Raw genomic sequence first — 21,908 nt, forward strand, 5'->3', positions numbered from 1 at the left:
TATTGAAATGGAATTTAATAGTGCAGTACCTGCAAATACTTCCGCGTATTGCATTTTAATTAGCGATCGTGTGATGGAGTACACGCCACTCACGAGCATGGTGAAAGAAGTTCAGTAATTTGTTGATAGAGTGCATCACTGCAGGTTATATAAGGTGTGTACTGCGCCAAATGTAAGCCATTATCAGTTTTACCTTTGAACAGGAATCATGTCCTATTCTTTGTGTTCTGATATTTTGGACAAGCCACAAACTCGCTCTATTGGTATCCAGTGTGATCTTGATTCTGATATTTTGGACAAAGCTCAAACTCAGTTGTCGCTACTTTACGATATTGAATCAACAAATTTCTATTATGAACCAAGGAGGAGTAGTACACCAATCCAGAAGTCGGGAGAGGAGGAGGAGGAGGAGGAGGGGGCGCCAGAGGTGGAGGAACAGAAACGAGAAGAGGAACAGAAAGGAGTGCAAAAGCAGACACCTACGAAAATTGCTACGGTTGATCTTCACTGGTTTAAGCAAACTTGTAATCAAATTATTGTAAAGGAACTTGCTATTGTCGATGAGAGCAATAATTATGTTGTATTTCATTTCAAATCACCATTTCCAAAGATGGAATTGACTACAAAATTGTTTAACGACGTAACATGGCTGGAACGTAACTATCATAAAATAAAATGGGAAGATGGAGATTTGGAATGGAATGAGACAATATCCGTGAATACCTCGCAGGTTATGAAAAAATTTTTACAAAAGGAACTTTTGTTTGTGATCATGAGGTTTACCAGCATGTAATTTTCCAGTTTACTCAAAGCTTGTAATTTTTCAATTGTCTGCCTATGATTTTATTTATTTATTCATTTATTTATTCGTTGATATAATTACAAATCATATGAATATGATCGGGTAGAACACAGGCACAGCCCAAAACTATTCTGTTCCCAAATTTTGATAAATAATGAAATGTCCAAACATTTTTTCTAAAGGAACAGAATGGTATTCACTTAATTGATTAAAATGTATTTGAGGAAGAAATAGAAAATTTGAAAGAGGAACTTGGGCCATATTTCCATTCACATTGGCGAAATTTTGAGCCTAGTGGAGTTTATAATGTGACTGCATTTACTGTGAATAATACTGGGAAATTCCCATATGTAGGTGTACTAGGGGAGAAAGATGCTTTGAAAAACGTTTACTTTGTAAAGGGCTCCCATAAAAATGTTTTCATTAATGCATACAAAGCTATCGAAACTCTCAAGAAAAAGGGTTATTTTGTAATCCCTTAAACTGACAAAAAAGAAATTATTTGTCTACCAAGGGAAGAGAAAATTTGTGTAATTACAGTCAATGGTATGTCAAGCTATAATGGACATACATTTCCTAGAATAGAATCAGTTAAGTTTCTCCCAGATGTTTGGAAAAACTTGGAAGACACTCCTTCACACAAAAAGAAGTGGAGCAGTATAATAACATCACAATGCTGGAAATTAAAGGAAAGTAAAAGTAGGACAGTGTAAAAGATTGGAAGAGTTACCACAAGGTATAGAGTTAGTCATTATTGCAATAAAAGAAGTGTACAATAGAAACAATACTCGGTATATCCTACAGTTTGAAAATGTGGAAGCATTGTATGTCTCAAACTATTGGTTAGAGGAAGAATTTGAAAAGTCGAACATAGATTTGAATTATAAAATTAGAATCAAGCTAGATGTTTTTAAATATACACCCAGTAGGAATAAGGAAAGAGTTACTTTCTGTATTTGATTTGGTCATAGATATGCTTTGATGTATGTATAATAATTTAAAAATAAAGAAAGTTATTGTGACATTGAGTGTTGACATTGACCTCTCTCCCCTTCTCCTGATTCCTCTCTCATTTTTTCTTTCCTGCTAAACGAGTGGAGGAGGAGGTCAAAGGAGGAGGACAAAGGAGGAGAACGGAGGACAATTTTTGTCCTCGGAGGGGAGGAGGAGGAGAACAGAGTACAAAGGAGGAGGAAGGAGGACATAGCGCAATCCTTACACACTCTATCAATAGAATTAAGAAGGTTATAATAGAAAACAATGCTCATTTAACAAAAGAACAATTAAATAAACTTATCTGGAATTTTTTACGAGATTCTTCAGATGAAACAGGCTTAGAACAAGATTGACAAAGAAAGATCGAAATCAAGTATGTGTGCAATATTGTAAATAAATGAAATGCATCAACTTTGCTACTGCTTGGTTAAATATTAAAATGCGTTATCTCATTGATGATAGAAAACACTGTCAAGATAAGATTCATGTTTGAAAAATGAGCTCCTCTTACTTCCATGTTGAAGGATCTAACATGGAGAACAATATTGTCCTCGGAGAAGAGGAAAATTTAAGTAAAAATGAACTTACATGTGTTGATTTGACGAAATGAAATAATCGGATATGCTTCTCTCAGCTCCTCGACTCGGTTCAGGTATTGTTCCAGCTTAGCTCCTCGGCTATGATTTTCTCGATGCAGGTAAGTTTCCCTCACGAGAGCACAACTGCTTATGAGACCGAGTTGTGAGGTGAGAAAATGCTGTGAAAAACAATGAAATATTTAATAACTGTAACCAAATATATATTATAAAAATCAATTTAGTGTTATTTCACAAAAATATGAGAATGTAACAAAAATTTTCACTTACAATCAAATGTTATCATCGAGCTAAAGCTCTGGGGAGTATCGGCAGTGTTCGCCAATTGTGATACATGCCTCCTTTGTGTTTCTATCTCACTCGTACAAGCCTGCAACAGACAGAGAAACGACTTGCTATATAATTGCTTTTCTCAGTGGAAAATCATCATTCACGTTAGAGAGCTATTAGTACGCACTAAAATTCTCGACACTTTCAAAACACCATGGACAAGTCACACCGTGCATCCTCATCCTCCACAACATTCTTATTACCAGACAGCCCGCCTCCGGAGAGGGGAGCTGAACTACTGGGAACAGCAGCAGCAGCAGAAGCGCCGCAGCACGGCTACAACATCAGCTGTCGCCTCTGCTGCTGCCGCCACCTCCTCCTCAGCCTCAACCTCAGATCCCTTGAAGAAACAAGGGATCTTCGTCCAAGATGAGGATTCCAGCATCATCGTGGGAGACAGTACCCCTCCGACGCAAGCAACTTGGGCGCCGCGACGAGCAGCTCTAACATCTGTGCCTGCCGCCCCCAAGCAGTCTGTCAAGAGGAGGCTGTTTTTCGACGAGGATGAGGAGCCCGACGTCCTCACTCAATCGAAGGTTAGCATACAAAAATATTATTATTGTAATGTACACAAAAGATTTTATAATCTATGAATCTATAATCGATAAAATCTTTTGTGTACATTACTACAAGTCTCTATATGTTTACTCGAATAAATATGAAATTACTGTGAGCAAAGACTGAGCTTGACTTCTAATTGTGCTATCAAAACAATCCGAACACAGATAAATTTTTCACACGATGGTTGTATTGTTTAAACATGTTTACTAAATATGTTGCATGAAACATTCCTACTGAAACAATTTGAATTGGAGAATAACATACTGATTACATATATATATATATATATATATATATGAAAAATCAAATCATATGTTGTTTGAGTGTGAAACAAAAATTTGCATGATTAATGAAAGGTGAAATATTTATGTTTTCTGCAATCATTTATGTTGATTGTAATGAAGTGAAAAATTTTTTTTCCGATAATTGAGAGTTATGTCAGAGAATTTCCAAGTTATTACTCACATTTTTTGAGTAGTGAATCTGTTGAGCGCAAGATCACTCTCTCATGTCAGAGAATTTGCGAGTTATTAGTCACAGTTTTGAGTAGTGAATCTGTTGAGTGCAAGATCTCTCTCTCTTGTATGATTTTATAACCTGAAACAAATAAGAGTCTAATGAAATATTTTTCAACAGAAACGTGTGGTGGAGAGGATGAGGAGGACAGCTCCATAATGACGCTGTTACAGCAGGAGAAGGATGAAATTCTCCCCGAGGAGCACTTCCTCACTGTCATCAATAGGTACGCCCCGAAACCCTGGACTCCTCTAAGAGAGTTGATGGAGGGTACGCCTTACCCTATTGAGGACGTGAGGGAGGTCTGCAATCAACATGGTCGTCGCGTGGTGCTCAAGATCCGGCTGTCAGGTCAGAGAACAACAGATGTTTACATACCTGAACGTTTCACGCTGATCTTGACCCCCAAAGACATCCAAAATTTTAAAAGTAAATGTAAATCATTGTTACTGTTTGTCAACATATTAATCAGTACATGACCGACATCAACATTGTCAAAATGCATAAAATTTAAATCATGATAATTATATTACCATTTAACATTTTATGAATTTTATTATTACTAATTTTGTTAATAATCTTGTAACAAATTTTTGGACTTGACATTGCATCGCCTTTTGGCAATATAACCTATATCTTGTAAATCACAATTTTCAAGTATTGTGTTATTTAGTTTTGGCACAAGCCATTACATATATTTTCATTATAATCTATAATTTTCAAGTATTGTGTTTCCTCCACTTCACTCAGCTGAGGTTGTATGAATCTATAATTTACAAGTTTTGTGTTAAGGTGACAATTGCATCGCCTATCAGCATATACATACCTACTTTGTTAACCGCATAATTTACTTGTTATATATCAATAAAAAAATAGTATATTACTTTTAGGGTTTCAGTTAACATTTTATGAATTTATGATATTATTACTTTTAAAATGAAAATCATTTATTAATGCAAATAATGCAATTTGATAATGCAAATCATTGTTACTGTTTGTGAAACATATTAATCAGTGCATGACTGACATAAACATTGTTAAAATGCATAAAATTTAAATCATGATAATTATATTACCATTTAACATTTTATGAATTTTATTATTACTTATAAGTTATTTTGTTAATAATCTTGTAACAAATTTTCGGACTTGACATTACATCGCCTTTCGGCATTATAACCTATATCTTGTAAATCACAATTTTCAAGTATTGTGTTATTTAGTTTTGACACAAGCCATTACATATATTTTCATTATAATCTATAATTTTCAAGTATTGTGTTAAGGTGACAATTGCATCGCCTATCAGCATATACATAACCTACTTTGTTAACCGCATAATTTATTTGTTATATATCAATAAAAAATAGTTTGTTATTCTATAAAAATTTTTCACTCACCTATCACACTAGTATACGTGTAGAGAACTCAATCACTCACTCTCCAAGTTGCATTGAGTGATAAGAAAAATTAAAATGTGTTTTATAGAATGAAGTGTGTACGCACGCGCAAGCATGCGCATGAGCTGACAACATCGGCCGATCGCTCACTGTGTCAAGGTCGGCTCAACGCTCTGCCTTCCTTGTTGTGAAGTGAGGGCGTTGGCCTGCCACATCTGGTGTGATGCATTTCATTCATTTGCGACCTTGCAAGGTCTTGTATGAATGAATGCATCGTACACATGGCTGGATTGGCATTCCATTCATTCTTATCTGTATGACTTTCAATATTATTGTGTTTGACTTTTTCACATCAACTATTTGAAATGCATTTTGAAAATTCATTTCAAATAGATGATCTGAATAGGCGAATTCGATTTGAAAGTATTATTCCAAATTAATAGAAAATTCCATTTTTTCTTTTAGATTAAGTTAGTGTACGTATTCGCGATGCAGGAAATTTCTTTTTTACATTTACCGTGCGATTTCAGAATAAAATGCGAATCAAAACCAGAGAAATTATGAAAATAACATGATATGTACTCCGGAGTACGTGCTGTTAAATTGAGAAGTTCAGTAATTTGTTGATAGAGTGCATCACTGCAGGTTATATAAGGTGTGTACTGCGCCAAATGTAAGCCATTATCAGTTTTACCTTTGAACAGGAATCATGTCCTTTTCTTTGTGTTCTGATATTTTGGACAAGCCACAAACTCGCTCTATTGGTATCCAGTGTGATCTTGATTCTGATATTTTGGACAAAGCTCAAACTCAGTCGTCGGTACTTTACGATATTGAATCAACAAGTTTCTATTATGAACCAAGGAGAAGCAGTACACCAATCCAGAAGTCGGGAGAGGAGGGGGAAGAGGAGGTGGAGGAGCAGAAACGTGAGGAGGAACAGATACGTGAAGAGGAACAGAAAGGAGTGCAAAAGCAGACACCTACGAAAATTGGTACGGTTGATCTTCACTGGTTTAAACAAACTTGTAATCAAATTATTGTGAAAGAACTTGCTATCGTTGACGAGTGCAATAATTATGCTGTATTCCATTTCAAATCACCATTTGCAAAGATGGAATTGAGCGCAAAATTGTATAACGATGTAACATGGCTGGAACGTAACTATCATAAAATAAAATGGGAAGATGGAGATTTAGAATACAGTGACTCATTAATACGTGATTACCTTGCAGGTTATGAGAAAATTTTCACAAAAGGAACTGAGAAAGCAAAGTTTTTGAGAAGATTGCATTCTAACGTACAATGCATACCGGAGGACTTTCTCAAGCCTGATTTCAGCTTTTTCACCACTTCATGGTGTTATGATGCATGTAAGATACATAAATATAGACCCGATGGAAGATGTGCTTTATTCTCTGCTCAACATTATAATTCTTTGCTGTTTAAAAATATGTATCAAACAAATAATTTCTTGTGCGAAAACAATCGAATGCAAAGTATGAAATTGGCACCGATGTATACGAATGCACAGAAAAGAAACTTTGCACGTTATGGATTCTTCTACAACGGAAAGGAATTACAGTGTGTTTATTGCTTGCATGCATTGAGACTGCATAAAGCTCGTACATGTTGTCTGTCTACAATTAGATATGCCCCCCTCAGAGACAACTGTGTTACAGCTAAGTTCACATTCCTACCTATCAATTTTATTGTTCATAACTTAATCGAGGTCATGCAGTGTTTTAGCTTTGCAAAATTCAAAAATTAACTCGCCTCTGGATGAACTTTGGAAATGCTTGTATGACATTGCAGATAAAAAATGTAAAAGATCAACTTAGATCATTGGGCTCTCTCTGTTAAAATATGTCAGACATCAATAGAGCTTGAGTATGTTCCCTCCAAGTGATATAGGTCTGAGGATATCTATAGTCATTTTTGGAATGCTTGTTCATACTAAATTTACTATAGATATTCTCGGAGAACACACTTACCAAAAAAGTAACGCCCGCAGGTTTGTACAGCACATAGAAAATTTCAATATAAATATTATTGATTGAACATTTTTCTTAACTGTAGGGTGGAAAGCAAACCAATTATTTGCAATTTTACAGTATATGTTATTAGATGGATTCACTTTAATCTGACAGTATAAGTTATTAGATGGATTCACTTTAATCTGATAGTAGAAAGGGAAATTATTTTTTCCTCAGGGAAATTATTTTTTCCCTTACATTTTCCAATTTTATCTGAGATTTTCGAACTGCTCGATATACTAGATACAGGACATCTACATTATTGTAGTGCAAATGATTTCTCAACTATTGTTACAAATTCCGATGAACTTTGGAAATGCTTGTATGACATTGCAGATAAAAAATGTAAAAGATCAACTTAGATCATTGACCTCTCTCTGTTAAGACATCAATAGAGCTGATATCCCAAGTGATATAGGTCTGAGGATATCTATAGCCATTTTTATCAAGAGATACGCCCCCTCAGACACAACTGTTACAGCTAAGTGCACATTCCTACCTTATCAATTATAGTTCATAGCAATCAAGGTCATGCAGTGTTTTAGCTTTGCAAAATTCAAAAAATTAACTCGCCTCTTGATGTCGATTTCATTCAATGAATTTGATTCTATTGCAAAAAATATTAAATTTTCAACAGGATTCCAAGGCGATGATGTTGATCTAGCGTTAACAAAAACAGAAAATGTACATTTTCCAATTTTATCTGAGATTTTCGAATTATTGGACATACTAGATACAGGTCATCTACATTATTGTAGTGCAAATGATTTCTCAACTATTGTTACAAATTCCGATGAACTTTGGAAATGCTTGTATGACATTGCAGATAAAAAATGTAAAAGATCAACTTAGATCATTGACCTCTCTCTGTTAAGACATCAATAGAGCTGATACCCCAAGTGATATAGGTCTGAGGATATCTATAGCCATTTTTGGAATGCTTGTTCATACTAAATTTACTATAGATATTCTCGGAGAAACACTTAAAAATAACGCCTGCAGTTTGTACAGCACATAGAAAATTTCAATATAAATTTGTGAAATTTTTCTTAACCGTCGGGTGGAAAGCAAACCATTGTATTAATTTGCAATCACTTTATAATTTTACAGTATAAAGATGTAACAGATTCACTCAGTATAAAGATGTAACAGATTCACTTTAATTTGACAGTAGAGAATTTTTCCCTCAAAGGGACATTATTTTTCCCTCATCTAGCATTCACTTTAATTTGACAGTATAGCATTAGATGGATTCACTTTAATCTGTCAGTATAAAGATGTAACAGATTCACTTTAATTTGACAGTAGAGAATTTTTCCCTCAAAGGGAAATTATACAGATTCACTCAGTATAAAGATGTAACAGATTCACTTTAATTTGACAGTATAGCATTAGATGTAGAAATATGGATTCACTTTAATTTGACAGTAGAGCATTAGATGGATTCACTTTAATTTGACAGTAGAGAATTTTTCCCTCATTTAGCATTCACTTTAATCTGTCAGTATATCATTAGATGGATTCACTTTAATCTGTCAGTATAGAGAGAGAGGGAATTTTTCCTCCAAAAAGGGAAATTTTTTTTTCCCTCACTGAGAGAGAGAGATATATCTCTCTCTTTTCAACCCCCTCGTCCTCACTGGGAGAGGGGAGATAAGATAAGGTGAGGGAGAGGGAGAGGGAGAGGGAGAGGGAGAGGGAGAGGGAGAGGGAGAGGGTGAGGGAGAGTGAGAGGGAGAAGGAGAGTGAGAAGGAGAGGGAGAGGGAGAAGGAGAGGGAGAAGGAGAGGGAGAAGGAGAGGGAGAGGGAGAAGGAGAGAGAGAAGGAGAGGGTGAGGGGGAGGAGAGGGGGAGTTTGCGCATGCGCAAACTCTAGAGGGGGAGGGGGAAGGGGTAGAGTTTTTCCTTATTTCTCGGTAATTGCGCAAAAAAACCGGTCTGAGATCTTGAATGTAAGCTACTCATTTGGATCTTATCCGTTTCATCCCAAAACGCCTTCGTATTAGCTATTCTATCAGCCTTCCTACGTAAGCCTTCCAACCTTTTTATTACCCTTCCCATCACAAATTAATAATAATTTTTTGATAATCATAACCACTATCACCTCATGTCACTCTCATCCCTTCCACCACACACTATGATTTTCGATTTTTAATAGATTATTTCTCAATAGGAACACAAAGATCTTGTCAGCATTGCAGATTCAATATCAAACTTTTCGTGTTCTCACGAGCATTTGAATATTTCATCAATAATTTCATCTTTCTGGAACAATGACAAATTATAAGTGTGTTTCGGTTAGTGAAGCATCAATATTAGAACATAGGCTGTCCCACAGTGCAAGAAAGCAGTCAGTTGTCAGAGTAATAGATGACAGCACACAATCCCAGCATAGCACGTCTACTCAATATGCAAATGAGCCACATTCGCTTTCATAGTCAATTATCATCTCTCAGGCAGTGATGGAAGGAACAATAACAACCTAAGGTATCGCCGACAAGTTAGTCAACTATACAATACTACCAAAATTTCAACATGGCCTAGATTGTGTCAAATTATTATAATGGTGTGTTAGAAGTTCGACGAGATTATTGATGTGAAATTTCACAATATTATATTGATTGAATTGCTGGAATATTATGTTTGCTTTTTACTCTCATCAAACTCTTTTGCTCTCAAGCGAGTAATCTAATTTCAATTGGTTTTTCCTGTGACAATAATATGCAGTAGTACAGTTACCGGATTAAGCTAACAACTCAGAACTATGTTATTTGTCATAGTACACAACACAAAAATAGTCCGATGGTAACTGGAACGACTGAGTACCTCCTCACCACAATTTCGTACCTATAACTTAGATGTTGCCAATTCGTCAGGTGTATTATTAACTTCTCTTCTTCATGATCAGCTATGAACAGCGTTGATTAACTCTTATTTGGCAACTCTCCACCAATCTGTTCCAATTTCCATCGGACTATTTTCGTGCGGTTGACTATAGTATCCGAGAACTGTGATATGATATCTAGTCTTAGCAAATGGAAATCTTCCACCTTGATACGTAAGGAAGGCAGATGTGTATGGTTTCACTAGATAGACATTGTATTCTTCGCTGATTGATGCTCAATTTTCAGTTCACAAGAGATTAATGATGGTATAGCAATCGAAAAGAGCTACATGTTATTTAAATAAACAATGAAATAGTCCATGTTTCCTCTACCGCTGAAGTGATAATATTTTTGTAAAATTCTTTTTTTTACATTCATTCATTTATTTATTTATTTACAATTATTTATTATTTAAATTGCTATGTATGGAGTCGGAAATTGGACAGATAGAATAGAGTGGCTATTAGAACTCAAGCCCTCCAATTCAATGAAGATTTAGCACGATTTAGGTTCAACTAACACTTATGCGACTGAGATCGAGAAGAGACTCGACTCTAGTCGAGAGTGTGTGTTTCCAAATGGTGACACTCAGACAAGTCGATTCTAGTCTCCGCGACTGTCACCATTTGAAAACAAAATCATGCTCTCGACTAGAGTTGAGTCTCTTCTCGACCTGAATCGCGTATGTGTGAGTATACCATATACCATATATATGAGCCTTGATGCTTACTTTTACACTTTACATACAACTTAGTGGAATAACTATGGTCATCACATAATCTGACCTTAAATCCTATTATACCATCATGGTAGGACCATCATGAACATGTTAATCATAATACAAAAGAAATCCCGGCCCTAGCATTTGTTGAGAAATTTATGAAATTGAGTTGATGTGACGAGCAACTATGTACGGAACACCTGTTATCAACATCAACACAGCTTCTATTTCCGCAGCGGGTAGAAATCCATTTAATTTCCGCTTCAATGAACATCACTACTATTCATAGCACAATTATTATATTGCTCGATAGCTGGGACAGATATACAAGCTTGGATAAACTGAACTTTCTCGTTCATTCCCGCAGGGTTCTCATGGAAATGCGATTGGTGGTGGAAGAAAATAGAGTGAGAGGTATTGAGGAGTTGTGAGAGGAAGTGAGTGATGAGTGAGGAGACAAGTTGAATGAGAGAGATCGACTTGCACATAGACCACTGAAAAGAATCCTGTTTTCATTGCCAGTTCCACTATAAATGAACTCAATGCTATTTCAACTTATAATATATTGGGAATGTGAATGAAGAATGAATCATTGTGCAAAAGATTTTTCGGCATGCAACCTGCCCCAAGAATCAAAGTATTTTACATCCACTATCCACCTCTTCACACATATCCACCTCCACATCTTTGACAGGTTTCCGCTGAGGTTCATGGGCTCTAGGCTTGGCTCAGAAATAAATACGATAATGATGGAGATAGAGAAAACACCTTCAAATAGCATTGCCATTTTGAGAAAAAATCCTGAATATTCATTCTAGTTCACTAATAATCAGATCCAAATTTTGAAGCCGTGCACAAAATTCAAACAACCTCCCTCTTTGTTTTTCTCCCTAAATGGTACCTCTGAAATAGGTTGAGTCGAAAAAACTTACTTGACTGATTCACGCTCTCATGTTTCATTGATTATAATTTTTTCATTACCCAGTTTTATTATTGATCATCACTAAGAAATTATTCAGAGACTTAAGATTCTTAGAAGTAGAGTGATGATTCGCAGATTTAATCAAGCAATACTTGTTGATCTCTTGATTAAATCCAGTTCATTGTAAGTCTCAGACACACTATAAAGTTGGAAGATTTTATCAGAAATTGCAGTTAACCTATTGCTGGAATATTCATAGAATATTTGAAATAATTATTATACAGTAACACATTGATGACTTATTTTGAAAGCAATAGTTCAAGTTAAAGCCATATAGATTCTAATATAATGATTGAATTCAAGTTATTTCTACCATGATTTCAATCACTTCTTGATTCATAAGAGAGGAACAATTTTATTTATCAATGAAATTCAATGTTACATGTGAGATACCATTCAAATATTTAACTATCTTTGCTAAGCTCACGAGTATTTTCAGAATTTTCAGAATTTACCTTTGAAACTGCAGTCCATCTCCACAAGAGTAGGGGCGAACTACATTCAGATAAGTCTGGAGTAATTTGAGTGGTCGATTTAGGACTTATATTCAACTATAGAAATATTCACGTCTTTATAACCAAACTATCCTCGTGGAAAACTGTATCAAACTCCAGACAAGATCCACAAATGCAATTATTGTACCCCAAGAGTTCATAGTAATTGAGTAATGGAACAGTACCGTCACAGTCATTTTATGTTAGATGTCTTTTTATGTATTTTCCTCCAGCAAGAATGAAATTGAGTTGCATTGAAGTTTCTATTCTCATGTAGAGGAAACGCAGTCTGCTCTGGTAACTTTATAGCCAGCGTTATTTCCTGACTATAAGCGAGAGAAAAAGTTTTTACATTTTGTTATCGAGTAATTTCCTATTTGTAGTAACGCCAAAAGTATTATTTGATGCAAAATATTTCTTTGGTGATATCTTACGACAGACGAATGGATTCAAAGTTAGTATTTGCAATTTCTGATTTTTCCTTTTGAACTGCCTTGTAAGAACTCTTTTTACTGTGTTAAAATATTATCAAAACTTGACAATTATTATATTATTCGTCTGTGCACTTATATTTCGTTTACCAAGTACTTGGATTATTGACTTGGAAATTCAACATGCGTAGATTATCATCCATCAACATTTGTTGTTCTATTTGTACTGCTGTTATTAGATTGAAAAGTGTATTTCTTATTTTTAGAACTCGTGGCAGGAGCTCAAGGTTCCTTTTCCCAGTTACGCCAAAACTTATTGTATTGTTTATGATTATTTTTATTTGTAAAGTAAACAATAATATATAATTTGTAATAATATACATATTGTTATATGTCCCTAATTTGGCAATAAATTAATTATTCATTCATTCATTTCAGCATTAATTTTTTCAGGATCAATAACGTCTGAGTGATCTGTGCTGCGTTATGATGAAGGATAGAATAATCCTGTAGTACACAAAACAGTGGTTTTCATGCTTGCATGAAGCAGATAATGTGACGTTATGGATCAAGCAATCGATCACAGAATATTCACATTGGTTGAGTTCAAAGCCACTGATCGGTGAGTGAACGATGAGATCGATGAGTGAACGTGGCTCTGAACGAAGTACTGTTTTGTCGTTGAACGATGCATAGACTCACATGCAGCGCTAGATTATATGGAATTGAAATCGGCCATTAAGGGACAGCCTGGAAGATTATTACATACTAAAGATCTTGAAAATTTTTGTGATCTATAATATTACAAAAAATATATATTATATAATATCTAGCGCTAAAATACCTCAATGGAACCTTTAATTTCAAGTAAGAGCTAGCATTGGGAAGGCATAGGTATTGTGCGTTTATACCTCTTCAAGGTCTTTGGTCTAACTGATAAGAAAAAAATACTTCATATTCGGTTCGCTCACTGATCAGTTAATCGTACTTTTCCACCGATGGAGAAGAACGTAAATAGAGTAGCTGAACGTAAACAGACATGCAGAGAAATGCATGATTACATAAATTCAATAACATTTGAAATATTTTACAAAGCATTTAAAACTATTCCAATCACCTGATGGTTTTCCATTTTAATTGATTACAATGAAATAGGTTAAGTTCTAGTTTTGTTTACAAAATATGATCAACAGGGGAAACATCTGTCAGTCATGACTCATGAGCAACCGTTTAGCCACAGAATACACACAAAATGGAAGGTATCAATCTAACCAAGATTTGAGTGCACCAAGACCACGAAACATGACTGCATCATCTTGTTAGAAATTAAAACTACTGCTGTATTACAATGCTACACTTTCTTTCAAGATGGCGGATTATGGCGTCAAGATACAAGCCGACTTTCCATTCTGTGGTTCATCTGTGATCATGTTTTCTACTGAACGTAAAAAAACCCGATGAAATTGATCAGTGGCTTTGAACTCAACCATTAATATCCATGATCTAGTGAGAATGATTATTGCAGATGATCATCTATTTTTCCAAATCCAACAACCAGTTCAAATATTTTTTGAGGATTTTTTCAATAATTATCCTTTTTTTGGCATACATATTTTAACTTATTAAAGACATGTCCAAAACTAACATACTAAAGGGCTTAAAAAATTTATACACCCTTCGACAGTTAATTATCTTGGTAACGCACTGACAGGCCATTTCAGACCGCCGTTCTTAACGAACACTCAGACGTACTTCAACGATGTCTTTTGGAGGACGTATATCTCAATCTCAAACAAACGGATCATTCCAAACCGGCGTAGCATCCCCTTGCAGAGATGGCGGTATAATACGCTTAATAATACGCATCGCTAATCATGTGGTTGACCGTCGCTCATTTCGGGAAGCGCTCTGAACTTAACAATAACACTCACCACTGCTCAATGTATGATCAAATACAAAAAGAATGAATAAATAATTTTTGTTATAAACTGTTCATAGCTTGCTCAATAAGCTACATCGCCCGAAGACGTCACTCAAACTGCGCTACGACGGTCTGAAACGGCCGTACAGTTTTCATGCGGGATCTTCATGCTACATCACCTTTTGACAAAGCATCGTACTACAAGATTCATAGCTGTTTGTTACTTTCTTCAGTTTACATTGACTATCAAAGAGTGTATTTATTTTTTTGAACCCTCTGTGTGATTCAAACAGGAATATTTGTTGGATTCTTGCGAATCCAGATTTTCTTTCTCAACGAACTTCCAATCATCTCTCATTTCGGTCCTGGAGGAGACTCTTCTGTAGTTTTCTATGCCAAATTCTGGAATATTGCTTCCAAGGAACTCTGAATCATCATGAAAGAAATGGAACTTTAAAGATGATTTCTATTTTTCCAATAAATAGGCTAAAAACAATACAATGCAATGATCTCTTACCTGAGCTTGACAGACCCATGGTCTCCGAACATGTCGACCTCAGCTGATAGAGACATGGGCCAGGCGATTTGCAGCAGGGAGTCTCTGACGAACACATCCCACGGACTGAAGTGAGCCTGCTGGCTCCACTCACACACGCGCTCCCACCGCACCAGCCGGCCGCGCTTACGTCTGAAAGCACCTCGACCATCCATCACTAGGCCTACCTGTCGCCACTACCTGTACAAAAAATTATAAGTGTAGCATTTATATAATAAAAATAATTGTTTTGCCTCACAATAGAATTGAGCAGGCTAGACATGCTCAAACTCCATGCTCTGGTCCAAAAGTATTTGAAGCAGTACTAAGGTTAGAGTTCACAACTCTATCGTACAAAGAATTCTGATATATGGCTCAGAAACATTCAGAATAACGCAATCTGGTGGCGCTCTCACACACTCTCCTTGCCGTTATGAAAATTGATCACCTGACTCTAGTGTTCACGCGCATCTCAAGTCTGCTTATAAACAAAGATCTGAGCCAGCTGGTGACAGGACAATAACACTGGAGACATACGAGGTCTGCTATCTCTTCATAGTGAATCATTTAATATAATCAACAGTTGACAATAGTTTGCAATTGGATAATCACATTTTCTCGAATTTCGAGCTTATTTTCAATTTTAGGTGAAAATGTTACTGTACATTAATTGTAGAGATCTTCATGCTCAATATTTCCACTCGGAATTTTTTGTTTGAATTGTATCTGAAGCCTGATATTTGGGAATCTAGAATCAAACTTTGCACAGATGGGGCGGAGCTCCTGAAATTTTTACAGACATGGGACTGGTGGCAGTTGATAGAGCTCATTAATGAATATAATCAAAATCGTTGGAGCCGTTTTCGAGAGAATCGCGAAAACCCCTGTTTTTGACAACATTTTTTTTTTTTTTAGCCGCCATCTTGAATTGCATTTGATCGAAATTGTTCGTGTCGGATCCTTATATTTCACACACATACACTCATATACACACACACACACACACACACACACACACACACACACACACACACACACACACACACACACACACACACACACACACACACACCACACACACACACACCACACACACCACACACACACACACACAACACACACACACACACACAACACACACACACACACACACCACACACACCACACACACCACACACACCACACACACACACACACACACACACACACCACACACACACACACACACACACACACACACACACACATACAGATCAATACCCAAAAACCACTTTGTTGGACTCAGGGATCCTTGGAACGTATAGAAATTTAGAAATTGGGGTACCTTAAATTTTTTCGGAAATCAATACTCTCCTTACACATGGTAATAGGGCAAGGAAAGTAAAAAGGGACAGCCAGAGACTGAATGCAGTAGAGATGGATTTCCTTCGAAGAAGTTACCGTATACCTCGGATGGATCGGATCAGAGATTTGGAGATCAGAGATCAGAGTCGTGAAAAGGATTTCAACAGTTGATGAGATCAAAAGAAGGCAACTTGTATGGATGGGATACATGCAAAGAATGGATTATGAACGGTAGTACAAAAGGATAATTAATTGGAATCCACCAGTTAGAAGGAAGAGGGAAAGACCCAAGAATAGTATAACCACAGAATTACAATTATAATTACATTATAGGAGTTTTCTCTGGTATAACTTATACTGTATATACAAACATAATAGCTATATACTATACTTGGAGAAGATCACCTGAAACTTGGATGAAATAAGTAAAGAGTGACATACGCAAGAGTAATTTGGCAGAGGGAGATTGGATGGCATGTGGGTTGCGAGAGACGGCTTCAGCTGTGGATCGAACTCGCTATACAAACATTCATGAAGAGTCAGCGATTATTTATTCCTTATTCATTCATTCATACAATAAGCACATAATCAAAATTATAGGGCGAGAAAAAATAAAGTAACCTTGTGCTATTCCTCTCCTAAATTGAGATAAGCTCACACATAGTCCGAAATAGGCCAAGTCTTGTTCTTCACTTAACAAAAATTTCAGTTTTTAAATATAGGCCTATATCAAATTAAGATGCATCGAAACCAAAAATGAAACAGATATTTCACATTATTATCACTCAAATATAAAATATTCACATATTGAAGAAATAATTTTTACTGACTACCGGTTGATAAACATATCAAGTTAGTATGTTTCATTCGACTTGTATTGTTTTTAATTGTTATTCCATTTTTCATTCACTTTTTTCAATTGATTTTGTATGAATATAAATATTTTGTGAAAATATATTTATTTTGTGAAGAAGGCTGAATGTCAATTCCTTGTACTGGTCGATAGTTCGGTATCTATAGTTTTGCAACTACAAGATTATTATCATAACTGTGAAAATATGGATAGTCTACAATGTAATGACAACCCTTAAAGTTATATTATTCTTGATAAATAACATTTTGATTATTGATATGAAAGATTATTCAATAACTTGGTTGTATGTGGTGGTACTCATTCTCTTGACAACGCAAAACTCAGAAGTCCCAAATTGAGGAGCACAGTTCCGAACTTACCAGTAAACTCGAAAACGAGGGTGAATCCTATTTGCAATGCTCCGTGACAAGGCAGTCTTGTCGCTGTAAAGCATTAATTAAAGTTTTCAAAACCAACAAAGTAGACAAGATAATAAATTCAAGTTTCAAAGTTGACAAAACTGGAGTAGACTGATACCAGTGAAAATGGTTTTGGTGTAGGACGCAGAAAATTTAATTTGCTCTCAAACGGAGGCTGGATGCAACTTTCGACAGCTGAATTTATAGAGTAAACGAGGGCGGAGGAGGTTTGTCAGACCTGATTGAACGTATTCATTGCTGATTCTGTTCATCTCTCAGATTTAATTGGATTCTTAAACAAATACGGAGAGAATTGAGCTTGTTAAGTCGACACATTATACACGTTTAGTCCGTTTGTTTGGTTATGATTTGATTCTGGGATGGAAAATTACATCGTAAACCGATTAGTTTGTTTCTGCTCCCAAATTAGCTCTTCACTATCTGGTCCCTACCAGGCTCCTGTGATAAAAAGTTGGGGAATCTTGTTACGAAATAACATAATCCTAGTATGAATTCGGTTCGAGAAGCACAATATGGAGAATTATTCGTTTCAAAAAGGTGAATTAATTTCACTTCATGGAATCATGGATTTGAAATTGGTAATAATATTAAGAAAATATGGAATCATAATACTAATATATACTCATATATAGGTAATAATGTATGAAGATTCAGGAAGAAACTCTTGCTTGTTACTCCAAGGTAAGCGTATGAGATTTATTCAATTTAGTTTTAGTTTTGCATTTAGAGTGAATTGACTGAAGTTTCCTAGCTCAGAATTTAGTCAATTCAATTAGTTTATTTAATTTAGTTTTACTATTGCATTTAGAGTGAATTGACAGAGGTTTCCTAGCTCAGAATATCTTAGTACAGATAGAGAATTATTATTATCAGGAGTAGAATAAGGAATATGAGAAAATGCAGAGGAGATCAGATAAAAAGATTGAATTGAACCATGTCCCGAGCGATTGGGGAATAGAATTGTTTATTCAATCAAATTGGATTTTTTCAGATACTGTTCACATAACGAATGAATGGACAATTGATACCAGCTTGAGAGTAATTATGAGTATGAGTTTTGTGTGAAGTTAGTATTAGTCAGTAACACTGTTCAGTGAGAAAGAGCTGTAGAATATATGAGTATCATAAATAATGATAATTATATGAAATATTTCATCAATCAAGATACAGTATTCGAGAATGAGAATCATATTCCCCATGGAAACAATCAGTTTTGGAAATCAACTGTTGTCAATTCTAAATAATTCATTGAAATTTCAGTGTAGACTTCTATTTATCCAAATTCGATATTGCGTATTACGCAGCAGCAAAATATTCATCCTTTATTTGACCTTTAAATGTTTGTGTTTCACCCTTTAATCCAGTTTAAAGCGGTAATTTTTTTCAATTATTTATAACATTCACCTCATAAATTTTAATAATTAATCATCCATTATTGTTATATTATTGTGTAGCAACTGATCCTGCAGGGGAATAAGACCATGATTTATGGATGTGATTTCAAGATAGACGCTATAAAAATGAAGAATAATTGTTCTGTAAGAGTTTACCGCGCTTGATGATTTATGGTCACTTTTTTGTTAAGCCTCTATCATGAGTTTCATTATTTTTCTAGAAGATGTAATGTTTTTTCCCTCATACTGTATTCCTTCCTCTCAACCTCATCATAGTATCATCTCACCAGAAACTTCATAGTATTCTTGATAAGAGCTTCTTTGGATGAAACTCTACCTGTTAAGCCTTGCAAATATTCTACCTCCAAAATGAGTAGGTTCTTGTTCCTTTTCCTACCTTACTACAATCATTCTTTTCCACACTCTCTCATTTCTTCAATGTTTATGTTCACATTTTCGAATAAGTTTCCCCTCGTATAATATATAATATGTTTTCCTTCTTCTCTAACCACTGTGTCTTTATCTATCTGACTCACTCACTTATCAAGTACTTCCTCGTACTCTTAGACAGTTCCTGTTGGCTTTTATTGTCATCATTTCTCCAGGGTCCAATCTCCCACGTTATCATCTTCCATATCACTTTTGTTATTAGAAAGAAAATTATTGGGACTTCAAGAGTCTAGTTTTATACAGAAGAAGTGCCTACAAAAGAAGAAGTACTATTCTGAAAACTAGAATAGGCCTCTAATCTATAGTAATATTTATTTTATTCATTTATTTATATCTTTTACAAAGAAACACTGATTGGGAGAGAAAAACTAAGGATACTCCTTGTACTATTTCTCTCCAAAATTTGGATAACATTTTAAAAGTCCAAAATAGGGTTATGATTTCACTTTACTAAAATTTGGTTCATTTTCACTCAGAAAAACGAAAACTAAGATTTTTAAATTTTGACTATAAAGGAAAGGATTAGCTTATACACACACGTACGGGATATTTTATTTATTTAGCGTATGGCAGTATACACAACAAATTTATGATCACAAAATTCGAAAAAAAGAAAACAATAGAAAATTCATATATAAAACGAATGAAAATATCTTAGTCACTTTTGACCTGGAAATTAGAGGCATGCTTCCAGGGTATTTAAGTAGGCTATTGATGCTGGTTTAGCCACCAGGAAATCTTCATGTGCACCCGTGTATGCTGATCTGGGACACTCCTCCACTATGTGTCTCACAGTCTGGACTGCTCCACACTCACAGAAAGGGGAGTCAGCCTTCCCCCACTTATGCATCAGATAGGCACATCTACCATGATGAGTTCGTACCCTATTCAATGCCGACCATGTTTTACGAGGCAAATCGAAGCCTGGTGGCCTTTTGGCTACAAATGGGATGTCAATGTTCTGCTTTGCTGACCACGCTTGTTGCCAGGCCTCAGTTAAACGGAAACCTGACTCTAAGGCTGTAATTGCCGTCCTAACCGATGGCTTACGAGATTGCAGACGGCTCTGATTGGCATCTTGTATATCCTCATGTATTGGCAGGCTTTGATTTTCCTGTATCTTCTTGTACTCTCTAGTGAGGGCATTCATGCGTCGAAGATTTGGGGGTGGATGTGACTCAACACCGGGAGCCATTCCACAGGGGTAGATTTCAGAACACCACCTATCATTCTCATTGAGTTATTTAGCTGAACATCAACCCTATGAACATGAGAGCTATTCATCCAGACTGGAGCACAGTACTCAGCAGCTGAAAAGACGAGGCTTAGGGCTGTAGAGCGTAATGTAGATGCTGAAGCTCCCCATGATGTTCCGCAAAGTTTTTGCATAATATTGTTCCGGGTTTTTAGTTTTTCTGCTGTCTTTGTTAGGTGCTCTTTGAATGAAAGTGTCCTATCAAGTATCACGCCCAAATATGTTGGAGCCTTATTGTGTTTAAGGCTTCTATTCTCGAATTGAATTCTTAGCTCTCTGTTAGCTTCTCTATTGTTCAGGTGGAAGCATGCAACTTCTGTTTTGCTGGCATTTGGTTGGAGACGCCATCTTCGAAAGTACCTACCCATCTCTCTCAAGTCATCTGTAAGAATTTTCTCTGACTCTTCAAATGATTTACACTGTGTTGATAATACCCAGTCATCAGCATAGCCATGTTTTCTAGACAAGGTTTCTGGCATGTCAGCAATATACAGACTGAACAAGAGAGGGGCAAGAACTGAGCCCTGAGGCAGACCATTCTTAAGTTTTCTTTGTGAGCTTATATCAGATCAAATGATGACTTTGAAAGTTCTATCACTCAGCATATTATTCACAAGACGAGCTGTTATTTCACACTTGATCACTTTTAGGAGCTTATAGATCATACCTTCTCTCCAAACAGTGTCATAAGCTGCTGATAGATCGATAAAGGCAGCAGATGTTTTCAGTTTCTTCTGGAAACCAGCTTCAATGCATGTTGTAAGTGATAGAGCTTGATCAACACAGCTCCTGTTTGGTCTGAACCCAGCCTGCTCAACAGGTATGATTTCAAATATTTTCTGGCATACTCTATTATAGATTAGCCTCTCCAGTAGTTTATACACCACCGACAGTAATGCAATTGGTCTATAGTTTTTTGCTGAGTTTGCTGGTTTTCCTGGTTTCAAAATTGCTATAATCTTTGACT

At 35.8% G+C, this 21,908-nt stretch overlaps 1 protein-coding gene across 2 annotated transcripts in view; it reads right to left on the reverse strand.

Annotated features, from left to right (window-relative positions):
- LOC120352338 overlaps positions 1 to 21,908 on the reverse strand; it is a 382,353-nt gene that overhangs the window by 299,183 nt on the left and 61,262 nt on the right. For both annotated transcript variants that reach the window (XM_039432402.1, XM_039432401.1), the window contains exon 2: positions 15,188 to 15,406. In XM_039432402.1, the coding sequence (XP_039288336.1) occupies positions 15,188 to 15,381 (194 nt within the window). In that variant the 5' untranslated portion in view covers positions 15,382 to 15,406. The remainder of the gene's footprint in view (positions 1 to 15,187; positions 15,407 to 21,908) is intronic.

This window comes from Nilaparvata lugens, chromosome 7, assembly GCF_014356525.2.
Source record: "Nilaparvata lugens isolate BPH chromosome 7, ASM1435652v1, whole genome shotgun sequence".
NCBI lineage: Eukaryota > Metazoa > Arthropoda > Insecta > Hemiptera > Delphacidae > Nilaparvata > Nilaparvata lugens.